Source organism: Sus scrofa, chromosome 3, assembly GCF_000003025.6.
Source record: "Sus scrofa isolate TJ Tabasco breed Duroc chromosome 3, Sscrofa11.1, whole genome shotgun sequence".
NCBI lineage: Eukaryota > Metazoa > Chordata > Mammalia > Artiodactyla > Suidae > Sus > Sus scrofa.
Window position 1 is genome coordinate 112,624,794 of NC_010445.4, and position 27,142 is coordinate 112,651,935.

General features: G+C 40.6%; 1 protein-coding gene across 2 annotated transcripts in view; it reads right to left on the reverse strand.

The window, feature by feature from the left end:
* The window catches only part of SELENOI (ethanolaminephosphotransferase 1 (CDP-ethanolamine-specific)), a 38,143-nt gene continuing 19,192 nt past the window's right edge, over positions 8,192–27,142 (reverse strand). Inside the window, 7 exon segments of one of the 2 annotated variants that reach the window (NM_001244662.1) lie at positions 8,192–8,290; positions 10,276–10,458; positions 12,044–12,224; positions 13,645–13,693; positions 18,978–19,086; positions 20,319–20,581; positions 25,570–25,644. In NM_001244662.1, coding sequence (NP_001231591.1) covers positions 8,225–8,290; positions 10,276–10,458; positions 12,044–12,224; positions 13,645–13,693; positions 18,978–19,086; positions 20,319–20,581; positions 25,570–25,644 — 926 coding nt within the window. In that variant the 3' untranslated portion in view covers positions 8,192–8,224. 2 annotated transcript variants of the gene reach the window in all.

The window sequence follows — 27,142 nt, forward strand, 5'->3', positions numbered from 1 at the left end:
TAGGGGTCAAATCGGAGCTACAGCTGCTGGCTTACACCACAGCCACAGCAACCCCAGAGCCAAGCCACTTTTGCGACCTACACCACAGCTCACAGCAATGCCGGATCCTTAACTCACTGAGCAAGGCCAGGGATCGAACCTGCATCCTCATGGATGCTAGACAGATTCGTTTCCACTGAGCCACTATGGGAACTCCTTTTCCTCTATTTTTAAATTTTTAAAAATTCTTTTATTTTTATGGTCACACCTGTGACATATGTTGGGGGGGGTTGTTTCTTTTTTGGCTGCTCCCAGGCCAGGGATCAGATCCAAGCCACAACTGCGGCAACACGGGATCCTAACGCAATGTGCTGGGCTGGGGATCAAACCTGCCTCCCAGAGCTCCAGATGCCACCAATCCCATAGCACCACAGTGGGAACTCCTCTCCAGCCATTTTCTAGCCAGCCGGGATATCTTTGCTGCTGTCATGGCCAAGCTCTATAATATAACTAGCAAACCCTTTACAGAGGTGTGGGGAAAAAGCCACTCTCATTCACTGCTGGAAAGACATCCTTTAGGAGGACAGTTTGCCAGTATCTACAGTTTAAATGTAGGCACTGAGTAGGCAACTCTACTTAAAGAATTATCTTTGAGAGGACATAGGTCTAGGCTATAGCCTCCTGGGGTCAAAATCACATCAGTCACTTTTTTGTTGTTGTTGTTTTTGTTTTGTCTTTTTGCTATTTCTTGGGCCGCTCCCGCGGCATATGGAGGTTCCCAGGCTAGGGGTCGAATCGGAGCTGTAGCCACCGGCCTACGCCAGAGCCACAGCAACGCAGGATCCGAGCCGTGTCTGCAACCTACACCACAGCTCATGGCAATGCCGGATCGTTAACCCACTGAGCAAAGGCAGGGACCGAACCCGCGACCTCATGGTTCCTAGTCGGATTCGTTAACCATTGCGCCACGACGGGAACTCCGGGTCACTTTTTTTTTAAGTTTAGCTAGATGCAAGCCGGGTAGCCCTGCTTGAGTGTCCAACACTGAGGTTTTGCGGTTAGAAGGGAGGGGAGAACTGCTAAGCCAACCAAGACGCTGGGAGGCCAGGGGCTTACAAGCACACAGCCAGAGAATAAGCCCGGGTGAAAATACATGGGAACTTTCCTCCCCACTTTAAGTCTGTTACAGAAAAAACTTTAAATGCTCACTGCCAGTACTGGGAGATCAATACTGATGAGGAAAAAAAAAAAAGATATACACTTCTCAGAAGCAATATTGGAAAATGTGAGTTTTTATAAGCGCTTATGCTTTGTTCCCATCCTAACGTGTAGGTGTACTAAGTGTGGGTTATAAGCTCCTGCGGAATCAGCCTGGAAAATTAACACCATACATTAACATTCTTTCCATGGGAAGGTGTTTTTGAGTATGAAACCGCCACCTTACAAGCAATGCGTGTGTCCCAGTTATGATGAGAACAATAAACACTGCCCAGTGCCCAGTTCTGGGAGAGGCAAGTCATGAATAGCTGTTACTGCCACCTGCCTGGTGTTCTGCTTTCTGAAACAAGTCACGGGATTCTAGGACACCCAGGAGCAAGGAGGCCGATTGAACAGGACCTTTTCATGTTTTGCTGGTTTGTATCAAAGCATCAATGACTCTCTGAGACAAGTCACTGGACGTTATTTTTCTCCCCATAGCTCCCCGCCTCTTTTGCACCTACCAAGGAAAAATAAAGAAGACAATCCGAAAACAATTTAAAGGATTTAAAAATTATTTACTCTTTATTTTTATTACAATAAATATTTATCAATAGAATTAAACAATTTTAAATTAAAGCCTACTTTTACTTTTGGGTTTCACAGCAGCAGAAACAAACATACATCCAGTTGAAAGGGCAAGGCTTCCAGAATCCAGTGGCAAGAAACAGTCAGGTTTTGATTATCTGGGCGAGCAACGGGGAACAGGAATGCCGATACAAAGCCCCCGGGGAAACACACAACTGTACCCTGTCTGCACATCAGATCCTCAGAGGCTTCACGACATTCCAGCCGAGGAAGTGAAGCAAATTGTGCAGCCCCGTTTCCCACAAGAGCTGGATTTTTTTCCCCCCAGCAAGCCCATGAGCACAGCTGCTCCAGGGGCTGCCTTCTGGAACGCCTCAGAAAGGGTCCCATCATCATTCAGTCCCAGAAGCCTCAACTCTGGAGGAAGCAGCCATCTTTCTCAAAAGCTGTCTTTCTGGCTCACATAGTCCCTGGTGAAAGGCAAGTGGAAAGGGACAGATGTCCAGGGCCTTTCCTGGGGACTGAGATGAACTGAGAATAGGAAAGACTGTGGCTCCAGATAAGAAAGAGGCTTCACAGAGTAACGGGTGACATGCAGATTAAGCTAACAGTAAGAAACAGTCTGGTGCGGGCCTACCGTCTTGCTGATAATCAAGAGGAGACTGCATGTATATCGGGGTACAGTATACATATATACGCACAGAGAACATACGGATACATATTAAATATGTATATATATATACACATACCATACAGAACCAGATAAAATAAATGTTACATGATTTGCTATGAACACAGCAAGTCCTAGACAGACCAAATACTAACATGTTCCATTAAACTACTTGCAAGGGAAGACTCTGTGCTCCTCTCCAGCTTCTTCTCTAATATATTCCACTTAGAGCAAAAGTATTCCAGTTGCTTAAGGGGGACTGTTTCTAGGTACCTGAGAAGGGATGGAATCGTCCTTTTGTTTCAGAAAACTAAAGAAAGCAAACTGCGACAGGCCCCAGCTAAACAACTCAATAATTGATTCCACTGTGATTCCTGCCACCTATTCTTAGTCCCAGGGCATGAAACCTTACTCAGGAAAGTATCGATTTCTTTTCCTACAATTGGAGACAAACTGAATCTATTACGTTAGACGTGAGGGGACGAAGAGAAGGCAGGCGGCGGGGAGTTGACACGGCAGCCATGGTTCACTGCCTTCCCCTTTCAAACCAGAAGAAATGCTCCTTTAAAAAAAAAAAAAAATTGAAATTTGGAGTTTAATATTTTAATACTGAATTCTTCTTTCTTGGCACATTCCAGAAAGAGCAAATCATTACGTGTAGCTGGGTCTTGGTCTCCTGAATGGCTGCTCTGATGGGATAAGTTATGCAAATGCTCCCAAAAAATGTTAATATTGTGGGCAGTCTTAATTAGTACTTATTAAATTAAGCCTGATACTGAATGATACCAGTAATTCAAACAGATTTATAACGCAGCATTCATAGGTCTTGTAAAATTAAACCTGCAACCTGATTAGCGACATCAAGAACTAAACGAAACATGTTTTTCTGGTCAAGAACTTTCTCTTAAGAGATTAAAAAGTCCTTCTCAAAAATATCAGAATCTAGAATTCACGGTGAACTGTGTATGTTTTAATAAAAAAACAAAATCAATTCCAATTCTAATTGTTACCCACAGAAACTGCTCAAGAAGACTTTAGCCTACGAGCTGTTCACCACTCCTTATATCCTCAATACTGACTGTCTCTAAAATGTAGCATCAGGTACTCTGGCCATGATCCAATGGACAAGCTTTAAAAATACTACCCTCTGATTTAACCCGGCTTTCGAAGAATGAGTCCACGAAGGTTAAGATACTGCAAATGGCCACAGGAGATGAGATAACGCTTCTGTCCAAATGGACTTTTCCTCAAGACAAGCCCTTCTTAAGATATTCTAAAAATCAGTCTGTGTGCCATTTTCCAATTCTGGGAACCTGGCCTTTCTGATCAAATGCAACACAACCCCCTCACTCAGGCCACCTGTGAAAAAGGCTACAAATGGCAAAACTTCTTTCGCTACCCAAAATATTAGCTCATTTAAGATCTGCCTGTAAAAAGAGCAGGTCTCTGCTTAAAAACAATCAGCTAGATTATTATCTCTTGCATATTTATTAAAAAGCAAAGCATTACTAGCATGCAGGTTTAAAAGGTTACGTTTATTTTGCACCATAGAAACACTGGTAATGAATTAGCCAGTAAATCCAATTCCCATGGCTCCACACAAAGGAAAAAGTAAACACAGTGAGTGCCACTTTCTGTGGACAAGTCAGACAACCATGATTTACCACAGGCCCTAAAGGAACCAACCACCTGCCAACATGTCAGTCATTTGTACCACTGTCAAAGATGAAAAGTAAAACATACAAATCACATGGATTACATAATTAATACAGGAAAATCAGAAATTTACTTAAGCTTCCTAAAATGTACTTTAGGCCATCACACTTTCAAGTTTCACAGTGATTAATTTAACACCGTTTTTACTGTTAAAACCATCACTTAAAATGTACATGTCAAAGTGCTTCAAATGCAGCATACTAGTTACAATTCTTCCTGGAAGCTTCTAGTACTGGCAGCTCACTTAAGGTTACTCACCCACAGGGTGTTCAAGACCGGGCACACCACCTTACAAGGACACCAGAGAAAACTGGTCTGACTTCAGCAATTTCCTATAGAGTGCTCAAGCCAAGTCCAAAAACTGAGGTCAAGATAAAGGCCACTCTGAACACAGGATCCACAAAAGCAAAGATCTCTGTATCTGTGTTTGGCTGACGTGGGGACCCGAAGTCAAAAGTTCTAGTCCGTCAGGTTTACTATGTGCCCTCTGGCACGTCCCCGACCTCGACTAGTTGAGAGAGCTAAGGCCATTAAGGAGAGCTGAATGTGGCCAGATCTACAGGTGACAAAGCCAGTGGCCATCGCTGTCCTAGGAGGTGGCTAGTGAAAAGGAAACTCAGGTCAAGTATGAAGAGGCAGAGTTACAAACAGGCTTCTTCCTAAAATATAAGGGGGTGGAGCCTCTGATCCAAACACCTTCAGGCTGTTCTTTTTAGTCTCCAGAGGTTAGAGAATCAAAGTCTGCTTTGGAGAAAGCAAGTTACGGTCTAAATGCTTTACAACTGACTACAAAATAAAAGAATTCTCTGAAAGCTGAACACTTAGGAAACTTTCAAATTCACATTTGAATTTAAACTTGGTGGAGGAATGATGATTTAAGTTGTGAACATTTTAAACTGTGCACCGCAGTAGGATCCCTGGGCATTGGGCACTAAAGCGATGACTTCTTCCCCTTAGAGTGGATGCGATGCCCACTTGCTCCTTTGCATGTGCCCAGTGCCCAGGCTCTAGGTCAGGATCGATTTTCTTTTCATAACAATTGCGAATTTGGGCAACCTTAGGCATCTACTTCTCTTCCCAGCACCCCTATATTAAAATAAATGACATACTGGTAACAGTACTAGAGTATTCTAGGCCATAACCAGCACTGAACCTTCTTTTTAAAATTACAATGAAAAGTCATTTCACCATGATATCATTAAAATGCCCAGGAAGACCACTTCGTTCTTCCTTTGGAAGCTATTCATCTAACACCCTGAAGACTAAAACCCATCAACTACATCTATTACACATTAACAGAGGAATGATGGTTTACATTGTGGCAGTTTTAAACTGTGCGTTACACTAGGATGGTGAATGTTAGGCAAGGATCACAAAAGGCAGCACTGACATACTCTATTCGGGTACTTTTCAGATTTTCCTATCCCATGCCCCCCTCAAATAAAGGGGAATTATTTTCCGACAAGCATGAAAGGACATGTGTCACACCATAACCTGAAAAGAAACTTCTTACAGGTCTAGGTAACTTTGGTCAGCAGAAACACACAGCAAACCTCTGGCCTGGCTAAGGCACTCTATTCTGAAATGTACAGAAAACATGCATGTATGACCGATCATGCCACTGCTCCCCAAAAGGCAGCTCAGCGTATGCTGGGAGAAAAGCTGGGGGGTGAACACACCCCCAAATATCATGCAGAAGCCTAAAACATCTTTTAAACTTTGGAAATGTTCTGATACTTGGCAATGACACATATTCACAGGGCTCTCTGTGATGAAGTCCTGCTTCAGCTGCTCTATCACCACAACAACACATGGGGGCTTTCCTGAGCTACTTCAGGATGGCAGACTCACCCGCGAACGAGTCAGCAGCACACTACAGCTGCACGAGTCCACGGGACTCTGAAACGGGGAATGATTCACTTTTCATCTTTTATCTTGTTGGCAGCCATCTTTTTTTCCATCTAATGATATCAGTACAACTGACCATAGCATAATTCTTAACCACCATAGGGAAATATGTTATAAAGAATAGACACAAAACAATTTTCAAAGAAACTTGATCCAACAGAAAAAGAGCTTAAACATACTTTGAGTTAAAATAGCCCCAAAATTATAGGACATGACCCTATGCCAAGGGTCAAGGGTATTCTTTTACCACATTGTATGCGCAAGGTGAAAAAAGCCTGTGGTCCAAATCTGCCCTTGTACAAAGAGTTATCAGTTCTTTTCTTCTATAATACAGATAAATCTCATTCTTGTACACAAGGTCAACAAAACAGTAAAACGATTAACCTAGAACCTTCAAACAAAGCTTTGTTCCCGGCCCAAGTTATACACTTTATCCAGTTCAATTCTACAGATGATACAGAACAAGGTATACAATAAATAGAGTTACTTTTACTTAATTAGTTCATTCTCTGACCTCCATGATGGCAATTTATTAACAAACATGGAATCACTACCCATATTTTCCTGCATCAATTTCTCACCAATTTTCAGTGTTCATTTTTGTCTCAGAGAAAGTCACTGAATATACCTCAAACTTTACAATTAAGTACAAAACTATGTGTTAGCTCCTTGATGCCTCATTTCTAAGAACCTGAATGACAATGATTAGACCTCACTTAAAAACTGAAATATCAATTACGTAGTTATTTTTACAAAGCAGCAGACTAAAACCCAACACAGAAACATGCTCTAATTAAATTGAACGATGGTCACATTTATAGATAAATAATGATTAAGGATTTAATTACATATCAACACAGTGGTGCCTATTTTATCCAAGTGCAATCCGTCCAAAATAAAAGGGTTTAAGATACACTTTTCATTCAAGCACAAACTTCATTCAGTAGAAAGAAAGAAGAAAATCAGCCAGTAAATTTCACCACCACCAAATTAAATGAAGACAAAATGAAAAAGAAATAGAAGAAAATATCCACAACCATGAAAAGGTATGATCATAAAACAATAAGTCAAAGAGATTTTTATGTCTGTCAGTAAACCTCAAAAATTACCCCAAGTCATATTAAGGGAACACATACTCAGTAAGGCATATATTATTAAAATTTTTCTTCTAGTGGGGAAGTGAGCAAGTTGGGGAAAAGAGAAAGGAAGGAAGGAAAGACAAATTATATCAGAAAACTAATTTCATAGTGAGGTTCATGAGATTCCTAACTTCTAAGAAAATTTTTCTTCTAAGGAGGTTTATCTGTGTCCCTCACAAGTAATTACTGTAAGACTGCAACTGTCCCATGCATTCATATGATCACAGTTCACAGGCACCAAATCTCAGCAACCTGCAGCCACGTTTACACAATGAACCATGCCAAGGAGTGAGCTACAACTGCAATCCCTTCTCCACTAAGTCTCAATAGAATATTTTTCTTAAAAGAAAATTGAACCATTTATCAAGATCTGTTCCATTACAAAGAGAGCCAGAATACTAGAGACTCTAAATATAGACATATATATTAGCTCTCTTAGCACATGAGGACAAAAGGCATTTCCATGGGAAAGAGAAACCAGTATTTGGCAACTGCATATTGTTCTGTAATCATTTGGCACCTCTTGCTGAAGGTGACTCGCTCTTATCTTTTCCCTTTATTAGATTTGGGCTACTGATAGCTTCCACAGCTAAAGACCTACTTCTAAATACCAAATTTGAAAACACATTGGTGGGTTTTCTGAACGTTATCAATGTCCCTAAACCAATTTAAGGGTTTTAAAAATAAAAACCAAGCATCTTTAACTGTGTATGAACCAAAACATTATGGATTCCTGAAGCTAAAATTACTAGGAACATTTTGCTGATCTAATGTTTTATGTTTAACCAAAACATCACATGGTTTTATTAAAAAAAAAAAATAAGCTGGAAGTTAGTAGGTCCAAAATTCTACAAGTTCAGATCCTATGTATCATTCCTGCTGTTCAAGCACCACACATACTGAGTTCCCACGTCTGTTAGGCAGATCTGTTTAGGTCAATGGTGATGGATGAAATATTTACAAGCATCTTATTTACAGTACTTCTTTCTGTAGATTACAGGCCAATATTCTTTTCTTCCATTCCTAGTCAATCCGAGTTTGGTTTCCTCAATGAGAAGGGGTAAATCTGAAAATGGCTGCTCAGCTGCTTTACCTATAGAGAACCAAAACATGAGGCAATGACAAATATGTACATAATTCCATTTTCTAAAATCATACAGAAGTCACCCTTGGGAGACAACAATTTACTGGCATGGCAAATATTGTCAGAAACAAAGCAGTTTTTTCTGGACTAGGATAGCTATAGAGCTAGATAGCTAAATCACTTCTAGAACGTAAACCTGGGTCTGCCCAACACCAAAATCTAGTCTTTCTAGAATGTTCCAGACCCCAAACCCTTATATCAAAATCTATTGAAAAATTACAGAGTTATAATATCTGGCAGATTAAATATTTACATATATGGTTAGAGTCAATGTTCAGCTTCTTACAACACTTCCGGGTAGTCATTCCTAATCTGATGAAACAGAATAAAACTAGATTTGTAGATTCTGGATGCTTTAGGCCATATTAGTTAGGGAAGCCCTTGTGAGCAGGCAAGAGCATGGTTATGTCTGTGCCAGTTAGCCAATATTGTTTATTTAATACTTATTTCCATTCTGATTCGTCATGTTTACATTTCGATAGTTCAGGTGAATGTTTTGTATGGCGTATGAAGTTTTGCCTTCTGGTCAGAAGTGGCAGATATGTAGAACAGAAAGACAGACCAAAAAAAGATGCTCCTGGAGTTTTTTTCAATTAGCTTGTGCATATATTTATTTACCAGATTTTTAGCAATGAAAAATATCCTGTCTTTGTATTTAAAGAAAAATGTGTTTGGTTTGGTTTGGCGTGTGTATGGCTTTCTAAAGTTATGGCTGCAGAGGGGTTATAATAAGTTAAAACAATTACGAAAGACACTGGCAGCTATGCTCAACCTCATGCATACGACTGAGGCCCAGAGTGGTGACATAAAGCATGTAATGTTAAATTTGCACAAATAAAAACATAAATGATTATGTCTTCATGTCACAATTCACAGACTTATCATGGTTTTACATCTATTTTATTCCCCCAAATGTGGACTACTTTGAGGAGAAATACTAAGGGAAGAAACCTAAGTTTAAGCAACATATGCACGCTATAAAAAGTTGTTATCAAGCACGACAGGTGCCATTTTAAAAACATGTACGACAATGCAGAAGTGAAGACATTTTGTTTCTCAAACTGACCCACAGCAGGTTCCTTTCAAAACAAACATACCAAAAAGAAGTATTTTAAAAGCCGGAGAAATGTGAATACCCTTTGACATAAATCGACTGCTATGAAATTATCCTCAGAAAATAAAGCAAATGAAGGAAAAACATATTATTCCAGATCGTTCACTCCAACTTTATTTTTAATAGTGAAAATGTGGAAACAATCTAAATGAGTAAAGTAACTGGATCACGGTTAAGTAAGTTGATAATTACTAAGTAATCTCCTTGATGGAATACTGTACGGCAGTTAACAATCATAATCAAGACACTATGCTAAGATATGTAAAATAATTAGAGAATGTTAAAGCGTGAGGAAAAAGAAAGTAAAATGCATGGTTCTGATTCTTATTTATTACACCTAGCCTAGTCCATTTGTCCTGAAACCAGTTTCTTATTTCAGAAGAGAATACTAAGGCTTGCAGAATACTTCTTAAATCTACTCTCTTCTGTATTCCCCCACATAAAAATGCCCCTGAAGCTAAAGAAGCAAGTATAAAAATAGATCATCAACACATGGGATTATTTTGTTTATCGAATTAAAAGCACAAAGGTGTTTATAATTCCATTACCAAGAAAATGGTTTACATTTCTTCTCACTTAAAAACAAGAATTACTTCCTCACAATAATTACCCAGCTTTGAAATTATTTGTAGTGAGTACAACATATTCATTAGAGAAACAATACCTGAAATTACACACCTGGATATTACGCATCATTTAGAGACTATGCCCAAATTCCTCCACCTACTGAAATACGCCAGTTTCTTCTGAAATTTTCCCTCACCTCCGTTCCACTATTTATAAGACTCAAATGGAACCAGTTTGGCTCTAGATTACTCACCACTCGTACTCCATAATGGATGTGGGCCAGAGTGAAAGCAGTGGTTAATGTAAACAGGAAAATGCTCTCAACGTAAGAGGTTACTCCTACATTTACCACCATGACAACCAAGAAGAGGGGAGCCAGCAACCAATTCAAAGTTGGACACCGGGTACTGCTCATTTGACAAACAATCAGCTGGCACTTGAAGTTATTTTTTAAAAGAGAGAGAGAGAGAATGAAAATTTAATTAGCAAAGCCCTAGTCACTCCAACATTTAAAGCATTCAAGTGCTTGAGCCAAGATATTTACATTACATCATTACTAAGGTCAGTAATTCTCAACTGCTAAGGAATCCAACTGGACCTCTGCCCCCAGCCCTTAACCCGTGGGCCCTTGGAGTGTGTATCAGAAGAGGCTGGAAGGTAATTTAGTAAGGATGCTACAGAAGGCATTCTTCTACTGGGCTAAGTTAGTTTGGATAAAAGATTTCTCCCAACTTTAAGATTCTAGGATATATATCTGAAAACAATTTTTTTTAAAGCAGCCTCCCAAAGTCCCGCATGACTAAATTTCTTCATGGAGATGAGGCGAGGCTACCTCCAGTGCAGTCACATTATCACAGCAATACCTCAGAATGTCTTTGGCTCTCTTTACTTCAATATTCTTTCAGAGATGATTTTGATGCAAGGCATTCATGTTTTCAGATCTTTAAATCCTATCAATCAGTATGACTTGAGACAGTGAATGTGTGTTCCAGACATGGAAATGTAAACTAGTGGTTAAGGTGAAAATAAAAACTTATTAAGGGCCTGGCCTGAGCAGGAGCACAGGCTTCTTGGCTGCCAGGACTCCCGGGGTCTTTTCTCAAACCCTCCCCATCTTTCCCTTCTGCCCTCTTGCTGGGCCACAGCAGAGAGGGGGATTTTTAAAACAGGTAGTATTTATTGAGAAGTTTTTTACTCTATGTTCTTAATTTAAAAATCAGTTGATCCAAAAACATGTGGAGGGTGTGGGGTACGCATGTATGTTCCCTCTCTCAAAAACCCCTTTTAAGCTCCCTAATCATCAGATCTACAGCCATTTCAACCACACTATTAAGAATATTTAGAGCCTGAAGGGAATTATCCCATGACTTCTTTAAGAGGCAACCAAAACAAAACATTTAAACTGTGCCATGGTTCCAAAATACTCCAGCCAAATCCTGAGTTCTAGCTGTGGCTCAGCAGGTTAGGAACCCAACACAGTATCCATGAGGTTATGGGTTCAATCCTTGGCCTCTCTCATTGGGTTAAGGATCTGGCCGTGCCTGCAAGCTGTGGCATAGGTCACAGATGCGGCTCAGATCCAGTATTGCTGGGGTGTAGGCCTGTAGCTGCAGCTCCAATTTGACCCCTAGCTCAGGAATTTCCATATGCCACAGGTGTGGATGAATAAAGAAAAATACTGCAAATCCAATTGGCTTCAAAGGGAAAAATAATTTTTGGCATGCTCTGTCTTTGAGGTTACTAATTATTCTTTCAAATTTCTAATGTAAAATCTTTAAATTAAAATCTGCTTAGGCGTTCTCCTGTCACTCAGTGGGTTAAGGATCCAGCACTGTCACTGCAGTGGCCCAGGTTGCTGCTGTGGCGTGGGTTTGATCCCGGCCCTGGAACTTCCACATGCCGTGAGTGTGGGAGGGGGAAAAAAAGTCTGCGTTTTCTAATATTATACAAGTTTCTCAAATTATCAAATTCTGTCAAATATTCCTTTTAAACATTATGATTTTTAAAAGAAAAACTCTTACTGTGATGTTGGCAAAGGCTGTTCCAACCATAAAGTAGAAAACTCTAGGATGTAACTCTAAAATATCTGAAGGTGACTGGAGGATCCACGCTGTAGACAAAACGAAGAGCAAACATGGAGAAAAGAAGGGAACCATAGCTTCATAGACTGAATTGTGTTTCAAGGTGTTATTTTTATAGCTTCTGAAAAACAAATCAAGCAATACAAAGAACACTGTTACATGTCAAACTTACATTGTGCTTACATGTCAAACTTACATTGTGCTTACATGTCACAGTTTCACACTTATCCCCTTATTTTTTTACTCCAAATAATCCCATGGCATAGGTAGAACCAACACTATTAATCCCATTTTACAGACAGGTTAACTGAGGATGAGAATTCAAATTTACATAACTTGCTACCCAGTGGCAGGGCCAGGACTAAAATGGAAGTCTTCAGACCGCTGGTCTCATGCCCACCCCCACCCCCAGAATGTAAAGATGAATAAAACTGGGTCTTTGTTCCGGGATTATATTCTAACAGGAAAAATAAAATGAAGACAAAGCAATATTAGAAGAGTACCTCACGGTGCTACTATGCTACGCAATCTAAGAGTGAAAGACTGAACTGAGACAGTCCACGGCGTATTGCAGTGTCTCTGAGCACACGGGCGGCGCTCTCCTACACGTCTGCTCATTTGAACAGGGCCCCCAATCCTTGTCCTGGTTCTGCTGCTAATTACGTAACCCAGGGCAAGATCAAGCCAGGACCTCAACTTTAGAGGAAGAAAAGGAAATGACTCAAATAATCTCTAAGGACCCCAGAGCTTTAAATTTTACGGCTCTTTAAATCTATGAATAACTGCCAGCAGCCATAAATGGGGAAGATTCATAGAGCTTGGCTTGACACGGACAGGATTCTGCAAGACACACCTGAGCACTGAAGGATGAAGTAGGAAGTGCAAGAGGAAGCTCCAAATAGAGGAAACAGGAGCAGAAGGAAAAGAGTGGGAGCAAAAGAACTGAGGAGAGAAAGTGGAAAAGACATGCAGGTCACATAGGTAAATTCAGTGTGGCTGAGGCCAAATGCAAAGTGGATAAATCAGAGAAGGGAAACTCCGCTGGGGTGACTCGCCTCCCAAGCCCTCCCTGACGCCTCGGGGGGCCTTTCCACATGGTACTGAGCAGAGTCAGCACAGGTCCAGGATTTGGTTCGAAACTATGTTCAGAAATTTTATTTTACGATCATGCTAACTAAAATTACATATGATCAATTTATAAAAACGTATAATCAAGTTAGGAAAAGAAGGTAAGCCTATCAATACTGGACAGGAACAGGCTTCCTCTTGCTTGAGGCACAAAAAATTAACAAACTAGCAAACTGTTTGGTGAGCTCCAAACTGTTACAAAAGAACTCTTAGTGTGGGACTAGGATTGAATTGACCATGCTAGCCCCCAGAGATAACCAAAATTATCCTTGTGCCAGACTCAAAATATAGGTTTCAGGACCTTTCCAAAATGTCCAGATTCCGAAAGGAAAAGAGTTCCTAAAATTCATCTCAGTAGCAATTTCTAAAGATTTTTCCCTATTTCTAGACTGCTAAAAAAATAAACTACTTACCTGAAAAAGTTTAATAAACTCATTGGAAGAGTCACGCATAATGCACAACCTAAAGGGAAGAATATTTAAATGATTATGAATTATTATTCAAGAGTGATTTTTATAATAATAGAATAGATACAAAACATGTAATATTTTTAGACCAATAATTTTCAGATTCAGGTTTACTTCTGCAATGAAATTAAATACACTTTTTAAACAGCATTTACAACTGGAAGAGTAGCAGAACAGTTTGATGATGCAGAGCAGAGACAAGGAACCAAAGTGGGCATGAACCTCAGCTGTGCCACCAACTGGTTATGTGACTTCAGGCAAATTAACTTCTCAATGCATCAGTTTCCTCTTTTGTAAGACAGGGATAATAGCATCAGTGTTATGAGAATTGCATGAGTTATTACATACAAAGACTACTAGGACAGGACTTGGTACATAGTAAACTGCAGAAGAGGTTTGAGTTGTTTACTGGAAGAAGGGGCAATTAATCGATCTTGCTGCTTCCCAATTACATCTATTTTCACTTCCCTAGCATTAATTTCTCCCCCTACCCTATACACTAGTTCTTTTCCCCTCAATCCAAAAAACAAGAATGGCCTTCCCAAGAAACCCCAGCATTGCTTCTGCTGCTCTATCTACTATCTTGACTCTGCTATTTCCTATCACTCACCAAACTTTTCTGTTGTCTTTAATTCCTCAGTACTCTTACTCATTCTGCCGCCCCTCTGCAGAAACTGTACTCTTGAAGTATATCAAGCTCTCCTACTAATCAAATTCAGCATCCTGGAGTTCCCGTCGTGGCACAGTGGTTAACGAATCCGACTAGGAACCATGAGGTTGCGGGTTCAATCCCTGGCCTCACTCAGTGGGTTAAGGATCCAGCATTGCCGTGAGCTGTGGTGTACGTCACAGACACAGCTCGGATCTTGCGTTGCTGTGGCTCTGGTGTAGGCCGGCGTCTACAGCTCCGATTAGACCCCTAGCTTGGGAACCTCCATATGCTGTGAGTGAGAAAAAAAAGACCAAAAAAAAAAAAATTTCAGCATCCTTTCTTCATTCCTGATTTCTAAGTGAGATGACTCTGCTGCCTATCCCCTAACTGCAATTTTTTCCTCCCCTGGCCTTCATGATTCCATTCTCCCGGTGTTCCTGCTAGCCATCCAACCACTACATCTGGAGCCCTTCATTGGCAATCTACCTCCTGCATATTCCTTGAGCATCTGTTCTCCCTCACAGAACCTTCTCTTAAAGCTTTAACCATAGCTACCTGCACAGGACTCCAAAATCTAGTTATGTACCCTTGGAAATCAGACAATCTCTCTAGGCTTCAGATTCACAGTTTTACAATGAAGACAGGTTAGATGATTTTCGAGTAACCCCTGAACCTTTAAAATTCTCTGATTCTGTGATCTACAGAGACTTAAATTCCTGATCTATTCCTCTTTCAAACTCCAAATCAATACATGTGGCAACTTTCTGGACACCTCAATTAGGTACTTCCTTGTCACTCAACATATTAGCCCATTCCAGACTCCTGGTGACCAAACTTGGCTTGGGGGTGGGGGGTGTCAATGCAGCTATAACCTTAAGGATCAAAGATAGGAGAAGAGCATTCCTTCCAACAATTCCTAAGGCACTTTGCTAAAAACAGATGAAAAGACTAGTATCCACCAAACAGAGATGAGATGACTCTGCCACTTCCAAGCCCAACTGGAACAAAGTTAGAAGATCTTAGAGGGAATGCAAGAAGACAAGATGTGCTCCAAGCCCTCAGAAATTTTTAGCAGCTTACTCCATGTCAAGCACTGGTAGGGAGCCAGAGCTAAAGGGATTAATCCAGAATCACTGTAGCTCTGAGGTGCTGAAGAGGCCCAAAGAAACTTGCAAAAGATTTGGTGCCAAGAGTATGTTTAGTTTAAAATATCCTGAAATAGCTTTATCTTAATTAAGTAAGGTAAGCACAAAAAAAAAAAAAAAAAAAAAAAAAAAGGCCTGAGCTCTATGCAGGCTGCCAAAGAGAAACACTGTATCTTCTACCTCTTCTCTAAATAACACTTCATGTACTTTCTGTAATGAGTATTTAATTGTTAAATCTTATGTATTAAATACTCTATTAATGATAGCGATAGAACCCACACATATGCAGACCTGCTTTTTGCTAGACTTCATAATACAGGAATCAGTAGCTACAGAAAAATGAGGCTCAAAGTCATAAAAAAAGGTTGAGGAGAATGAGATGAACACCAAGAATAACATGGTCACAACAAATGTTCTGGTTTCTCACATTTCCAGGCTTATTGATTAAATAGAAATGTCCATAAAAACCACCAAGACAAAAAGTGCTTTAAGAAAAGTAAAAAAGACAAACAAGAAACAAGGGGGAAAATGTCATTTCTAGGAAAACAATGGATTAGTATTCCCAATAAAGCTTCTAAAAATAAAAGAAATGGTTAACAATCCTATAGCAAAAATTGACTAGATATAAAAAGAAATATAAATGGCTCTCAAACACTAGAAAAGCTCATTCATAGCAACAGAAATACAAATTAAAACTATACGGATATATATAGTTTCTTAGCTATCATCAATTGGCAAAAATCCCAAAGTTTGACAACACACTATGTTGGTAAAACTAAATAAACAAGCACTTTCATACACGGCTAGTGGGAATTCCAAATCAGCTAAGCCATATGGAAGGGAATATGGGAATATTTAGAGAAACTGCATATATCTGTCCTTTACTAAAAATTCTACTTTTAGAGATCTCTTCCAAAATACCCTGGCAAAAATCATGAAAAGATATACACATATGTACAAGACAATTTACTGCCGTAATCTGTGTGACAGCAAAAGACTAGAAATAACCCAAATGTCCATCAGTAGAAGGCTAGTTGACTGTGGATATGGTACATCCGCACAACCAAATACCAGGGAGCTAGAAGAAGAAATGAGGACGATCCCTATACGTCACTATGCGGTGATCTCTAGGATGTACTACCATGTGGAGAAAAAAGCCAAAAACATGCGTGTTAAAACATGTACAGTAGGCTGCCATTTATCTATAAAAAAGGGTGATAAAAATCATACACACACACACTTTTACTTATATTAAAAAACAATAGGAGTTCCCGTCTTGGCACAGTGGTTAACGAATCCGACTAGGAACCATGAGGTTGTGGGTTCGGTCCCTGCCCTTGCTCAGTGGGTTAACGATCCGGCGTTGCCGTGAGCTGTGGTGTAGGTTGCAGAAGCGGCTCGGATCCTGCATTGCTGTGGCTCTGGTGTAGGCCGGTGGCTACAGATCCGATTCGACCCCTAGCCTGGGAACCTCCATATGCCGCGGGAGCGGCCCAAGAAATAGCAACAACAACAACAACAAAAAAAAAAACAATAAAAAGAGACACCGGAGTTCCCTTGTGGTACAGCAAGTTAAGGATCCAGTGTTGTCAATGAAGTAGCTTGGGTTGCTGCTATGGCATGGGTTCGATCCCTGGCCCAGGAACTTCCACATGCCACAGGAATGGCCAAAAAAAAAAAAAAAAAGACTTCTTTGAATACACCTTGTTTTATATATAGATTTGACTTGGTAATCATGTGCACATGTTAGATAATTATAAAGGAAAAATAAATTTTAAAAGAAAAAGTAACACCTAAAAATCAAAAGTAAAATGAAACCACCTTAAATGTACATATCCACAGTTGGTGGCATAACCACAGAATGGCAACTTCAGAATGTGATAACCTGACTGGGCCTCTCTAGTGGAATAAACCATAAGGAAAAACCCAAATCTTAATTTTCGGTAATCATACTGTTGCTGATTTTGGTACTATGTTCTGACACCCTTATGGGTGTTTTGTGGAATACAGCAAAGGAATTATTATTTTGTGTCGTTGGAAGGTAAAGACTTTTTGACAGAGTTTAAAAGAGATTCCAATGTAAGATCAATGGGGTTAAGTAAAAAATCTGTATCATCAAATTGGATTTGGAATGATCAGTATGAACTTATGAGGTATTTTATCAAAAAACAAACTATTCCCCTGGCTAGCCACTGAATGAATGAATTCGGAAGCAGTCATCATCAGCGTCTGTCAGTACCCTTAGGTGAGGAGTTAAGGCAGAACTTTGTCGTAAATGGAACAGACATACAATACCTAACCCTCTGGTCACTACTGACACCACAAAAAGAAAGACAACTTGATACTGTGTGGCTCCTAATGTAACACAATAGGAAGTACTCTTACCTCATAAGTGTCATTGCCCTCAATTTATAAATTACAAAGAAAACTATATGCCTATTAAAATACCCACATGACATTCAAAAACCTACCTCATATATCAGAGATTCCGTTTTAACATGTTCAATTAACATTTAACGATAAAATGCAGCAAACCTGCCACAGGACAAGCTATATAAATCAAGATTTCACTCATGGTAGGAGATGAAAAATAGCTAGCTTTATCAAAGTGAAGAAATCACAGTTCATATAGGGACCCCCAAAAATGAACATGTGGTAGATGACAATGGGCTTCCTAAAATATCTGTAGCCCAGAGCCACAGAAAAAGCCCCAAACGAGTACTTTTCTGAAAGCCAGTGCCTAACACGCCATCTTCTCAGCTGCTTCTAAGCCTTCAGTTCCCATTCTACAACCGAGGCTCATGGACATAAAGAGGGGAGATAATTTTTTAGGTAAGGGAATGGAGCAACAGCCAGCGAGTTTGTTTGTTTGTTTTTAGTCTACAAAGGTCTTAGTGCCACTCGTAGTGTCCCACGGATTCCCCTCCCTCTTTGCCTCTTTCCATAAAAAGACACGCTCGACCATTCTGTACATACCCCTCCGGCTGAAATCAAAATGCAAACACTACTGTGATCAAAAACCTGTAGCTCACATTCAGAGACTTAAAAAAAAAAAAAAAGGTGTCTATAAGGGATAGAAGTTCAATTTTTGGAGGGGACATATTATCATAAAGCAAACTGTGTTTCACCGTTTCAATTCTTCAAACTGCTCATCTTCCATTTAGAGAGAAGTATTGAAATCACCTAAATGTGGCTCCTTCAAAACAGTCTGGATTAACCTGAGTAGTTACTTTACCAGGTTTGTGTGATCTATTTTGCTATGTCCTTCTGCTCTGAAATAGCTTGGTGTTGAACAAAAATAAAACAAAACAAAACACCTTATTTTCCTTAATGATTTGGTTGAAACCCTAGGAGGCCGAAGGGTGGTTCTATTTGCTAGAGGGTGTGGGGGAGGAGGGAAGGGTGCTGTTGCTTGTTATAGTCAAACACTGGCTTTTACAACAAAGTGATGTTAAGACAGGCTTCAACATGGAGCTTCTTACCAATAATCATTGTAGTGAATAGGTCTCTATATAAGAAATTAAACAGGAAAGGTTCATACCAGGCCTCAACTCCCACAACTGCAGTCACTATGTAGACAATAGAAATAGTCTGGAAGGAAAACGCAGACAAAAGCATACGGAGCATTAACGGCAGGAAAGATCAGGGCGTCAATAACGCTTTCTGCGGTCTAACATACAGCTTTAGTAAAAGCAAGCAGTATGCTTAAAGTCTAAATCTGTGGCAAGTCTTCTTGCCATTAAGATATATATATATATATATATTTTTTTTTTTTTAGCCAGCAACACCGCAAAATAACTAACTTCTAGACAATACAAGTGCCTGGCCTCATAAGGCACTTTATCAATGGGTTGATCCAATGAGCCCACTCAATTACTTTCTTCAAATACACCCCAACTTCTGACTCTTTAGTGCAGTCTCAGGTGGGAAGGGCGAAATGGCAACACAAAAAGCCAGGATTCGCAGGCAGGGGGGAGTTCACAGCAAGCCTACAAAGTAAGAGAAAACAAATCTCTCCACTCACGGAAAAGTTGGCAAGGAAGGAAAAAAACCGCCAACAATTTAACTATATATGCATAACTTTCTTTATAAAATCAACAGTTCCAATGAATGTTTATTAAGAAACTGCCAGTTTTTTGGCATAATAATGTCACTGTGATTATGTACTTTAAAGAGAGCTCTTGCCATCTAGAGATACACAGTAAAATATTTATCATATAATGTCAGGATTTTCCTTTAAAATAACTGGGAGGATGGAGCTCCCACTGTGGCTCAGTGGTTAACGAATCCGACTAGGAACCATGAGGTTGCAGGTTTGATCCCTGGCCTTGCTTAGTGGGTTAAGGATCCGGCGTTGCCGTGAGCTGTGGTGTAGGTTGCAGATGTGGTTCCGATCCTGCGTTGCTGTGGCTGTGGTGTAGGCCAGCGGCTACACCTCCAATTAGATCCCTAGCCTGGGAACCTCCATGTGCCGCGGGTGCGGCCCTAGAAAAGGCAAAAAGAAAAAATAAATAAATTAATTAATTAATTAAATAACTGGGAGGAGGGGGAGCAAGATTATACATGACACTAGATTGGCCATGTGTTAACTGCTGAAGCTAAGTAATAGGTACATAAGGGTTCACTATATTATTCTCTCTGCTTTTGTACCTATTTAAAATTGCCCATAAATAACGGAGAAATAATATAAAAGAAAAAAGAAAAAAATTTAAAGCACCCATCAGTTCTAACCAAAAAAGCATAAGGTCAATAAAGAAGGAACAACAAAAAGTTTCCCCAAAATTCATGACCATGTTGCAAATTAAGGAAGAACACATACTTACCACCTGGCTAACGTCATATCCCCATGGCAGGAAAAGAATCCCTGTGTTATACTTTTCCCAGTGGGACAGGATGAAAGAAAATAAAACTACCCATAGCAGGAGATAAAGAACAAAAACACTGACACCAGATGATCCTCGTCCAAAAATGGAATACACAGTTACAACAAAGTAAACACATGACCAACTGTCTAAGCCATGGTCAAAGAGTTCTCCTAACGGGGTGCTGGAATTGGTTCTACGGGCTTGCTTTCCATCCACACCATCTGCAACAAAAACACATTACCATAAGAAAAGGTCACTCTCTACACCCGCATGCACAAAGTCTTCTGCAAAAAAATGGACAAGAACAAAACAGAACATATCAGCGTATCATAGGAATCTTAATTAACTAAAGTATAATTAGCAGCCAGTACTACAAAAATCCCATCTTTCATTCCTACAATGCAAAGTGCTCAGAAACAAAATCCATAGTTTCTCAGTTTAATCTAAAAATTAAAATATGTTAAATCACACTGGGAGCTCCTGTTGCGGCACAGTGGAAACGAATCCGACTAGGAACCATGAGGTTGTAGGCTCGATCCCTGGCCTCGCTCAGTGGGTGGAGGATCCAGCATTGCCGTGAACTGTGGTGTAGGTCACAGACATGGCTCAGATCTGGCATTGCTGTGGCTGTGGTGTAGGTCGGCAGCTGTAGCTCCAAATCAATCCCTAGCCTGGGAACCTCCATATGCCACAGGTATGGCCCTAAAAAGCAAAAAAAAAAAAAAAAAAACACACTGAATGGTGTCAATTTCAGATGTGAGAAAGAAGCATTCCAGCTGGGCTTTGAATTCCTCCAAATCTGCTTAAAAACTGAGTTGTCCCACTAGCCACAAATTCTTAAGCCTCCAGAGAATGTTCAACAGTTGTTTTATAATTTATCTGACCACTCTTTGCTCTAGGATCCAAAAACACTCTGTACATCCGTGATAACACCTGTTTCATCTTGTTTGTCATCAGCCTCTTTACAGACGGACCACCTTATTAATTTTAAGTGCTTTCAAAAAAAGCTTTGGACATAGTAGGTGTTGAGTAACTATGAGAATTAAATGAAATGAAACTGTGCCATGCACTATTCTTGATGCCGTGAAGATTACAAACATCTTAGAATAAATTAAGTTTGTGCCCTCATAGAGTGTCTACAACTGGGGAAGGAGGCAACACATGACAATTACATAAAGTGTATCCCAAACCACAGAAGAGCACAGAAAGGGACAAGTTCTCTTCAGACTAAGATATGCTACACGGGTTTCCAGACAAGATGAAATCTGAGTAGGGACGCAAAGAATGAGTTGGATTTCAGTAGATGGGAGATAAAGGGAGTACGTCATTTCAACAGAAGGAATGGCTTTCAGCAAAAACACTGAGATGGAAAAGCACATGCATGTTCAGAGAAAGCCACGCACATAGTTTAACTCAGCGAGAAACTGGTATGCGAAGAGGGCAGTAGAGGTCTGAACCAGTTTAAGAACATTAGGGAGTATGTCTTTTTTTTTTTTTTTTTGCCATTTCTTGGGCCGTTCCCGTGGCAATATGGAGGTTCCCAGGCTAGGGGTCGAATCGGAGCTGTAGCCGCCGGCCTACGCCAGAGCCACAGCAACGCGGGATCCGAGCCGTGTCTGCAACCTACACCACAGCTCACGGCAACGCCAGATCCTTAACCCACTGAGCAAGGGCAGGGACCGAACCCGCAACCTCATGGTTCCTAGTCGAATTCGTTAACCACTGAGCCATGACAGGAACTCCAAGAGTATTAGGGAGTATGAAGAGCTCCTGAAACTATCTGAGCGGGGGAATAAGAAGAGCAAAAGCAGTGAAGTGCCTCAGGAAGACCCACCCGACGTCAGTGTGAAGGACAGGCTGGGAGAGGACCCAGACTCAGTAGGCCTAAACAGAGACAGAATGCAGTGGGAATGAAAAGCTGGAAGCAGGGGAGGCATGAAGAAAATAAAAATGACAATGCAACGAAAGATGAGAGGGGAGGCCCAAAGGACAAAAAGACCATCTCCACAATTTCCCGTGTGGGTAACCGAGAGGGTGGCAGTGTTACTAGAAATGAGAAAGTCTGAAGAAGGCACAAGACTGAGAGAAAGGATGCTGAGTACAACGTTAGATGCTGAAAGGAAGGGTTGGGAGGATGTCCACCTGGTAACGTCAAGCAAGTCAACCTAAGCGTACTTACTAGAAACTCAGAAGACAGGTCGCGGCTAGATGTTATCACGGGAGCCAACTCAAGAGTGTTAAGGATCCAGATTAGCAAGGGAATAAGGAAGGAGATCGAGAAAGAGAAAGAGCACCTTCATTTGGGAGTAGGAACTGGGGGAAGGGGGTGAGCAAAGTGGAGGAGGGGAGAAGAGAAAGAAGGGGGGAACATGAGAAGGGAAAAACGGGAAGAGGGAGAGGAAATGGTACAACCTAGTTAAAAAGGAAGGAGAGTCTGAATTATAAAAATTCCTCCTCCAGGAGTTCCCGTCGTGGCGCAGTGGTTAACCAATCCGACTAGGAACCATGAGGTTGCGGGTTTGATCCCTGGCCTCGCTTAGTGGGTTAAGGATCTGACGTTGCCGTGAGCTGTGGTGTAGGTCAAAGATGCAGCTCAGATCCCGTGTTGCTGTGACTCTGGTGTAGGCCGATGGCGACAGTTCCAATTAGACCCCTAGCCTGGGAACCTCCACATGCCAAGGGAGCGGCCCTAGAAAAAGCAAAAAGACAATCAATCAATCAATCAATCAATCAATCCTCCTCCAAAGAAACAGTTTTGTAAATTAAGTGCATCGGAATTAGGCTAACTTTAAGGATTCGGATTCAAGGCATGAAAAATTCCTTATAATTACTATGCTCATTTTGCTCACCACAGCACTATCCCCAGTGCTTAGCTCAGTCTGTGGCAAAGAGGGCTGTTAAAAACATTTGTTGAAGGAAACATGAGAGGATGAATTTCAAACTCTTGCCCAAATACTTCAGATCTCTGTTATTAAATGGGGAACCTTTCTGGCTGTGGAGAAAAAGGAACCCTAGTACACTGTTGGTGGGATTGTAAATTGGTGCAACCACTGTGGAAAGCAGTATGGAGATTCCTCAGAAAACTAAACATAGAACTACCATTTGATCCAGAAATCCCACTCCTGGGCATCTATCCAGAGAAAACCACAACTCGTAAAAACACATGTACTCCGATGTTCACTGCAGCACTATTTACAATAGTCAAGACATGAAACAAGCTAAATGTCCATCGACAGAGGAGTGGATCAAGAAGATGTGGTACATATACACAATGGAATATTACTCAGCCATTAAAAAGAACGAAATACCGGCATTTTTAGCAACATGGATGGACCTAGAAACTATCATGCTGAGTGAAGTCAGCCATACAATGAGACACCAACATCATATGCTATCAACTTACAGGTGGAATCTGAAAAAAGGACAGACTGAACTTCTTTGCAGAACAGATGGTGACTCACAGACATTGAAAAATTTATGGTCTCCAGAGGAGACAGTTTGCGGGGTGGGGGGATATGCTTGGGCTGTGGGATGGGAATCCTGTGAAATCAGACTGTTATGATCATTATGCAACTACAGATGTGATAAATTCATTTGAGTAATAAAATAATTTAAAAAAAAAAAAGATGGGGAACTTTTCCACCCCTAAGCAGCTAAAATAGTTCCTAAACGTCTTTTCTCATTATTTGCTGGCTTAATTTCCCATTCTCAGTGCAACGTGTGTGCAGCTATTACAAATTCTGAATTCTTTCCTGTCATGGCTCAGTGGTTAATGAACCCAACTAGTATCCATGAGGACTTGGGTTCAATCCCTGGCCTTGTTCAGTGGGTTAAGGATCTGGCGTTGCAAGAGCTGTGGTGTAGGTCGCAGACACGGCTAGGATCTCACATTGCTGTAGTTCCAATTCGACCCCTAGGCTGGGAACCTCCATATGCTGCGAATGTGGCCCTAAAAAGCCAAAAGACAAAAAAAAAAAAAAGTAAGAACAGTCACACTAGCAGAATAAATGAAGATTATAAATTTTTAGTTCTAGGCAGATTTTGCAACAAACAGTACATGATAGGTCAAGATTCTGCAAGAGACCTGAAACAGGCAGATGGCACAGTAATTCAAAAAGACTCCTACAACATGCTGGAGCAGAATTTTAAAACTGGCTCATCTTTAATAACAAATACACAAAAGCCTCTGTCTAAATACAGATCTTTTAACTAAGCTTTTGCCTGGTTATTGACTTCATTCTCTTCCTCCCTCTTGCAGCTCTGGTCATCCAGTGGGTCAGCATTTAATCCTGTACGAGATTATACTAGTTTTGTGAATACAAGTAATTTTTATCTGAAGATACCTGAGCCACTTTACATCAGGATCTGTCACCTCACGTTCATTTAAAAGCCACATACTGAGGGCCTCCAATGTAAAAGGCACTGTTCTAAACGCGGGGCACACAGTGTAACGAAAATAAAGTATCCACCCGCAAGGAGCTTACATTTTTAGAGCAGACAGAGTCACATGGTTTTAAGTGCTACAGAGAAAAATAAAGCAGGGAGGGGTAAAGGAGAATGCAGGACAAGCCTGGCAGATAATCCCAGTGAAACGCACTCCTGGAGAGCAGACAGTGCAGCCCGGAACAGTGACTTCCCTCATCGCTTCTTCCACCAAAGGAGAACTGATCCCTTCCGCCTTTGTTCTCCTGCTATGCCCCATTACGGCAGCTCTCTCGGTATTCTGCAATTACCTGATGTGTCAGTACTGCTTCTCAAACTCCAGGCAAAAATGATGTCTTATTCCAGAGGTTGGCAAATATTTTTTGGGTTGGGCTAAATAGTAAGTGGTTGAGGCACCGAGGGCCAAAAGGTCTCTGTTGCAACTATGCAACTGTGTCTCTGCTGCAGGAAAGCAGCCATAGACATATAAAGAATGAGGAGAGCTGTGTTCCAGTAAGACTTCACTTACAAAAACAGGCAACAGGCCAGATCTGGCCTGCAAGTGGTAGTCTGCCAACTCCTATTTTATTCTGTGGATTCCTAGCAAATGACAATATTTTCCATAGAGAAACTCGAGAACATATTTACCAAACTGAACAGGATAGTAATAAACCCTAGTTAAAATGAATTGAGCATGGGAGAAAATGTTAATTTAGTGGGTGTTTTGTTATCTCTGCTGACAGTTTCACCAGCCATTGACGGAAGTGAGAATTTGTCCGTTTCTTACCTAGAGTGTAGGCTATGAAGTTGAGGATGCCCACTACGATCCAAACCCAGTCAGGTACATGCTTGTGACCTGGTGCTGTAAAGGAAGGCAAGTCAGATTTTAATAAAGTCTAAGTGCCACTGTTCTTACCACAGCCTCTGCTGCCCATGAGAAACATTTCTCCTTACTAAACAGAAGCTGAAGTACTTTACAATGTATCTTGAATGCAGAACTACTGTAAGTATTCAAATAGACCAGCAAACTCTGACCAAACCCAAATAACTGCCCAACCCCTTGTAAACAACAGGCATTTCTTCTGAGCTTTAATCATAACTCCAGACTGACTGTTCATCTTTTCTTGAAAATTACTTATGTGCCTAGAATGAAAAATAATGTTTTTAGAACTTAAAAATGCTGTGTTTAATCTGATTCTTATTATTTATAATTATAATACAAAGATCTATACTCTCTCACTAAACTATTAATTAGCTGAACAAGACCTTGTGATTGGGGCATAGATAAATTACCTCAACTAGATGATTTGGGCATTGAAATCGTTCTGTAATGTCTGGACTTCACTTCTCCCCCCTAAGATAGACCAACGGATGTTCCGAGGTCTGGGTTCTAAGTCCCGGCCCTGGAATCAACCAGCAGTATGGCCCTGACTATACCATTTAACCTTTCCTGCCTTCCATTTCCCAAATGTGTTGGGACTGGATGGTTTATCTGGTCCTTCAAGTTGTATGACTTGGGAAATACATATTATATTTACATAGTTTTAGTTCTCTTAATAACTAAGTAAATAATCTTATTTAATCAGAGAAAATATTTGTTGGTTTTTTTTTTTTTTTTTTGCCATTTTTGGGGGATGGGGGCATACCTGCAGCATATGGAGGTTCCCAGGCTAGGCGTCAAATTGGAGCTGCAGCTGCCAGCCTATGCCACGGCCACAGCAACACCAGGTCCGAGCTGCGTCTGTGACCTACACGGCAGCTCACAGCTATGCTGGATCCTTAACCCACTAAGCAGGGCCAGGGATCAAACCCGTATCCTCATGGATACAAGTCAGGTTTACTACCATCGAGCCACAACGGAAACTCCAGAGAAAATATTTCTAGTTAAAAGGTAAATTATTGAGGCTGTTCTGAGAATTAAAATATAATTTAAAAAAACTTAATATCAAAATCATGCTTAATGAAATTTAATCTCATTATTATTCATGTGGTACTTTATGATCTTCCATTACCATTTCATCACATGCACAGAAGCTAGGGCTAATAGTTTCAGTTGATAGGCATATGTAGAATTTCAATATTCAAAATCTCTGCAATATCAAAAGTCACTAAGTGTTTGAAACTCCAAATTCTACAAAAACAATGTTGTCAGTGATTGATTTCTCTAGGCCAGTGCACAAAAGTCTGCTGAACCCACGACACAGATGAATTACAGTACAAAACTCCTGACCACATCATTGATAAGTATTCCTATTGAAAAATATACCTTCGGGAGTTCCCGTCGTGGCTCAGTGGTTAACGAACTCGACTGGTATCCATGAGGATGTGGGTTCGATCCCTGGCCTTAATCAGGGGGTTAG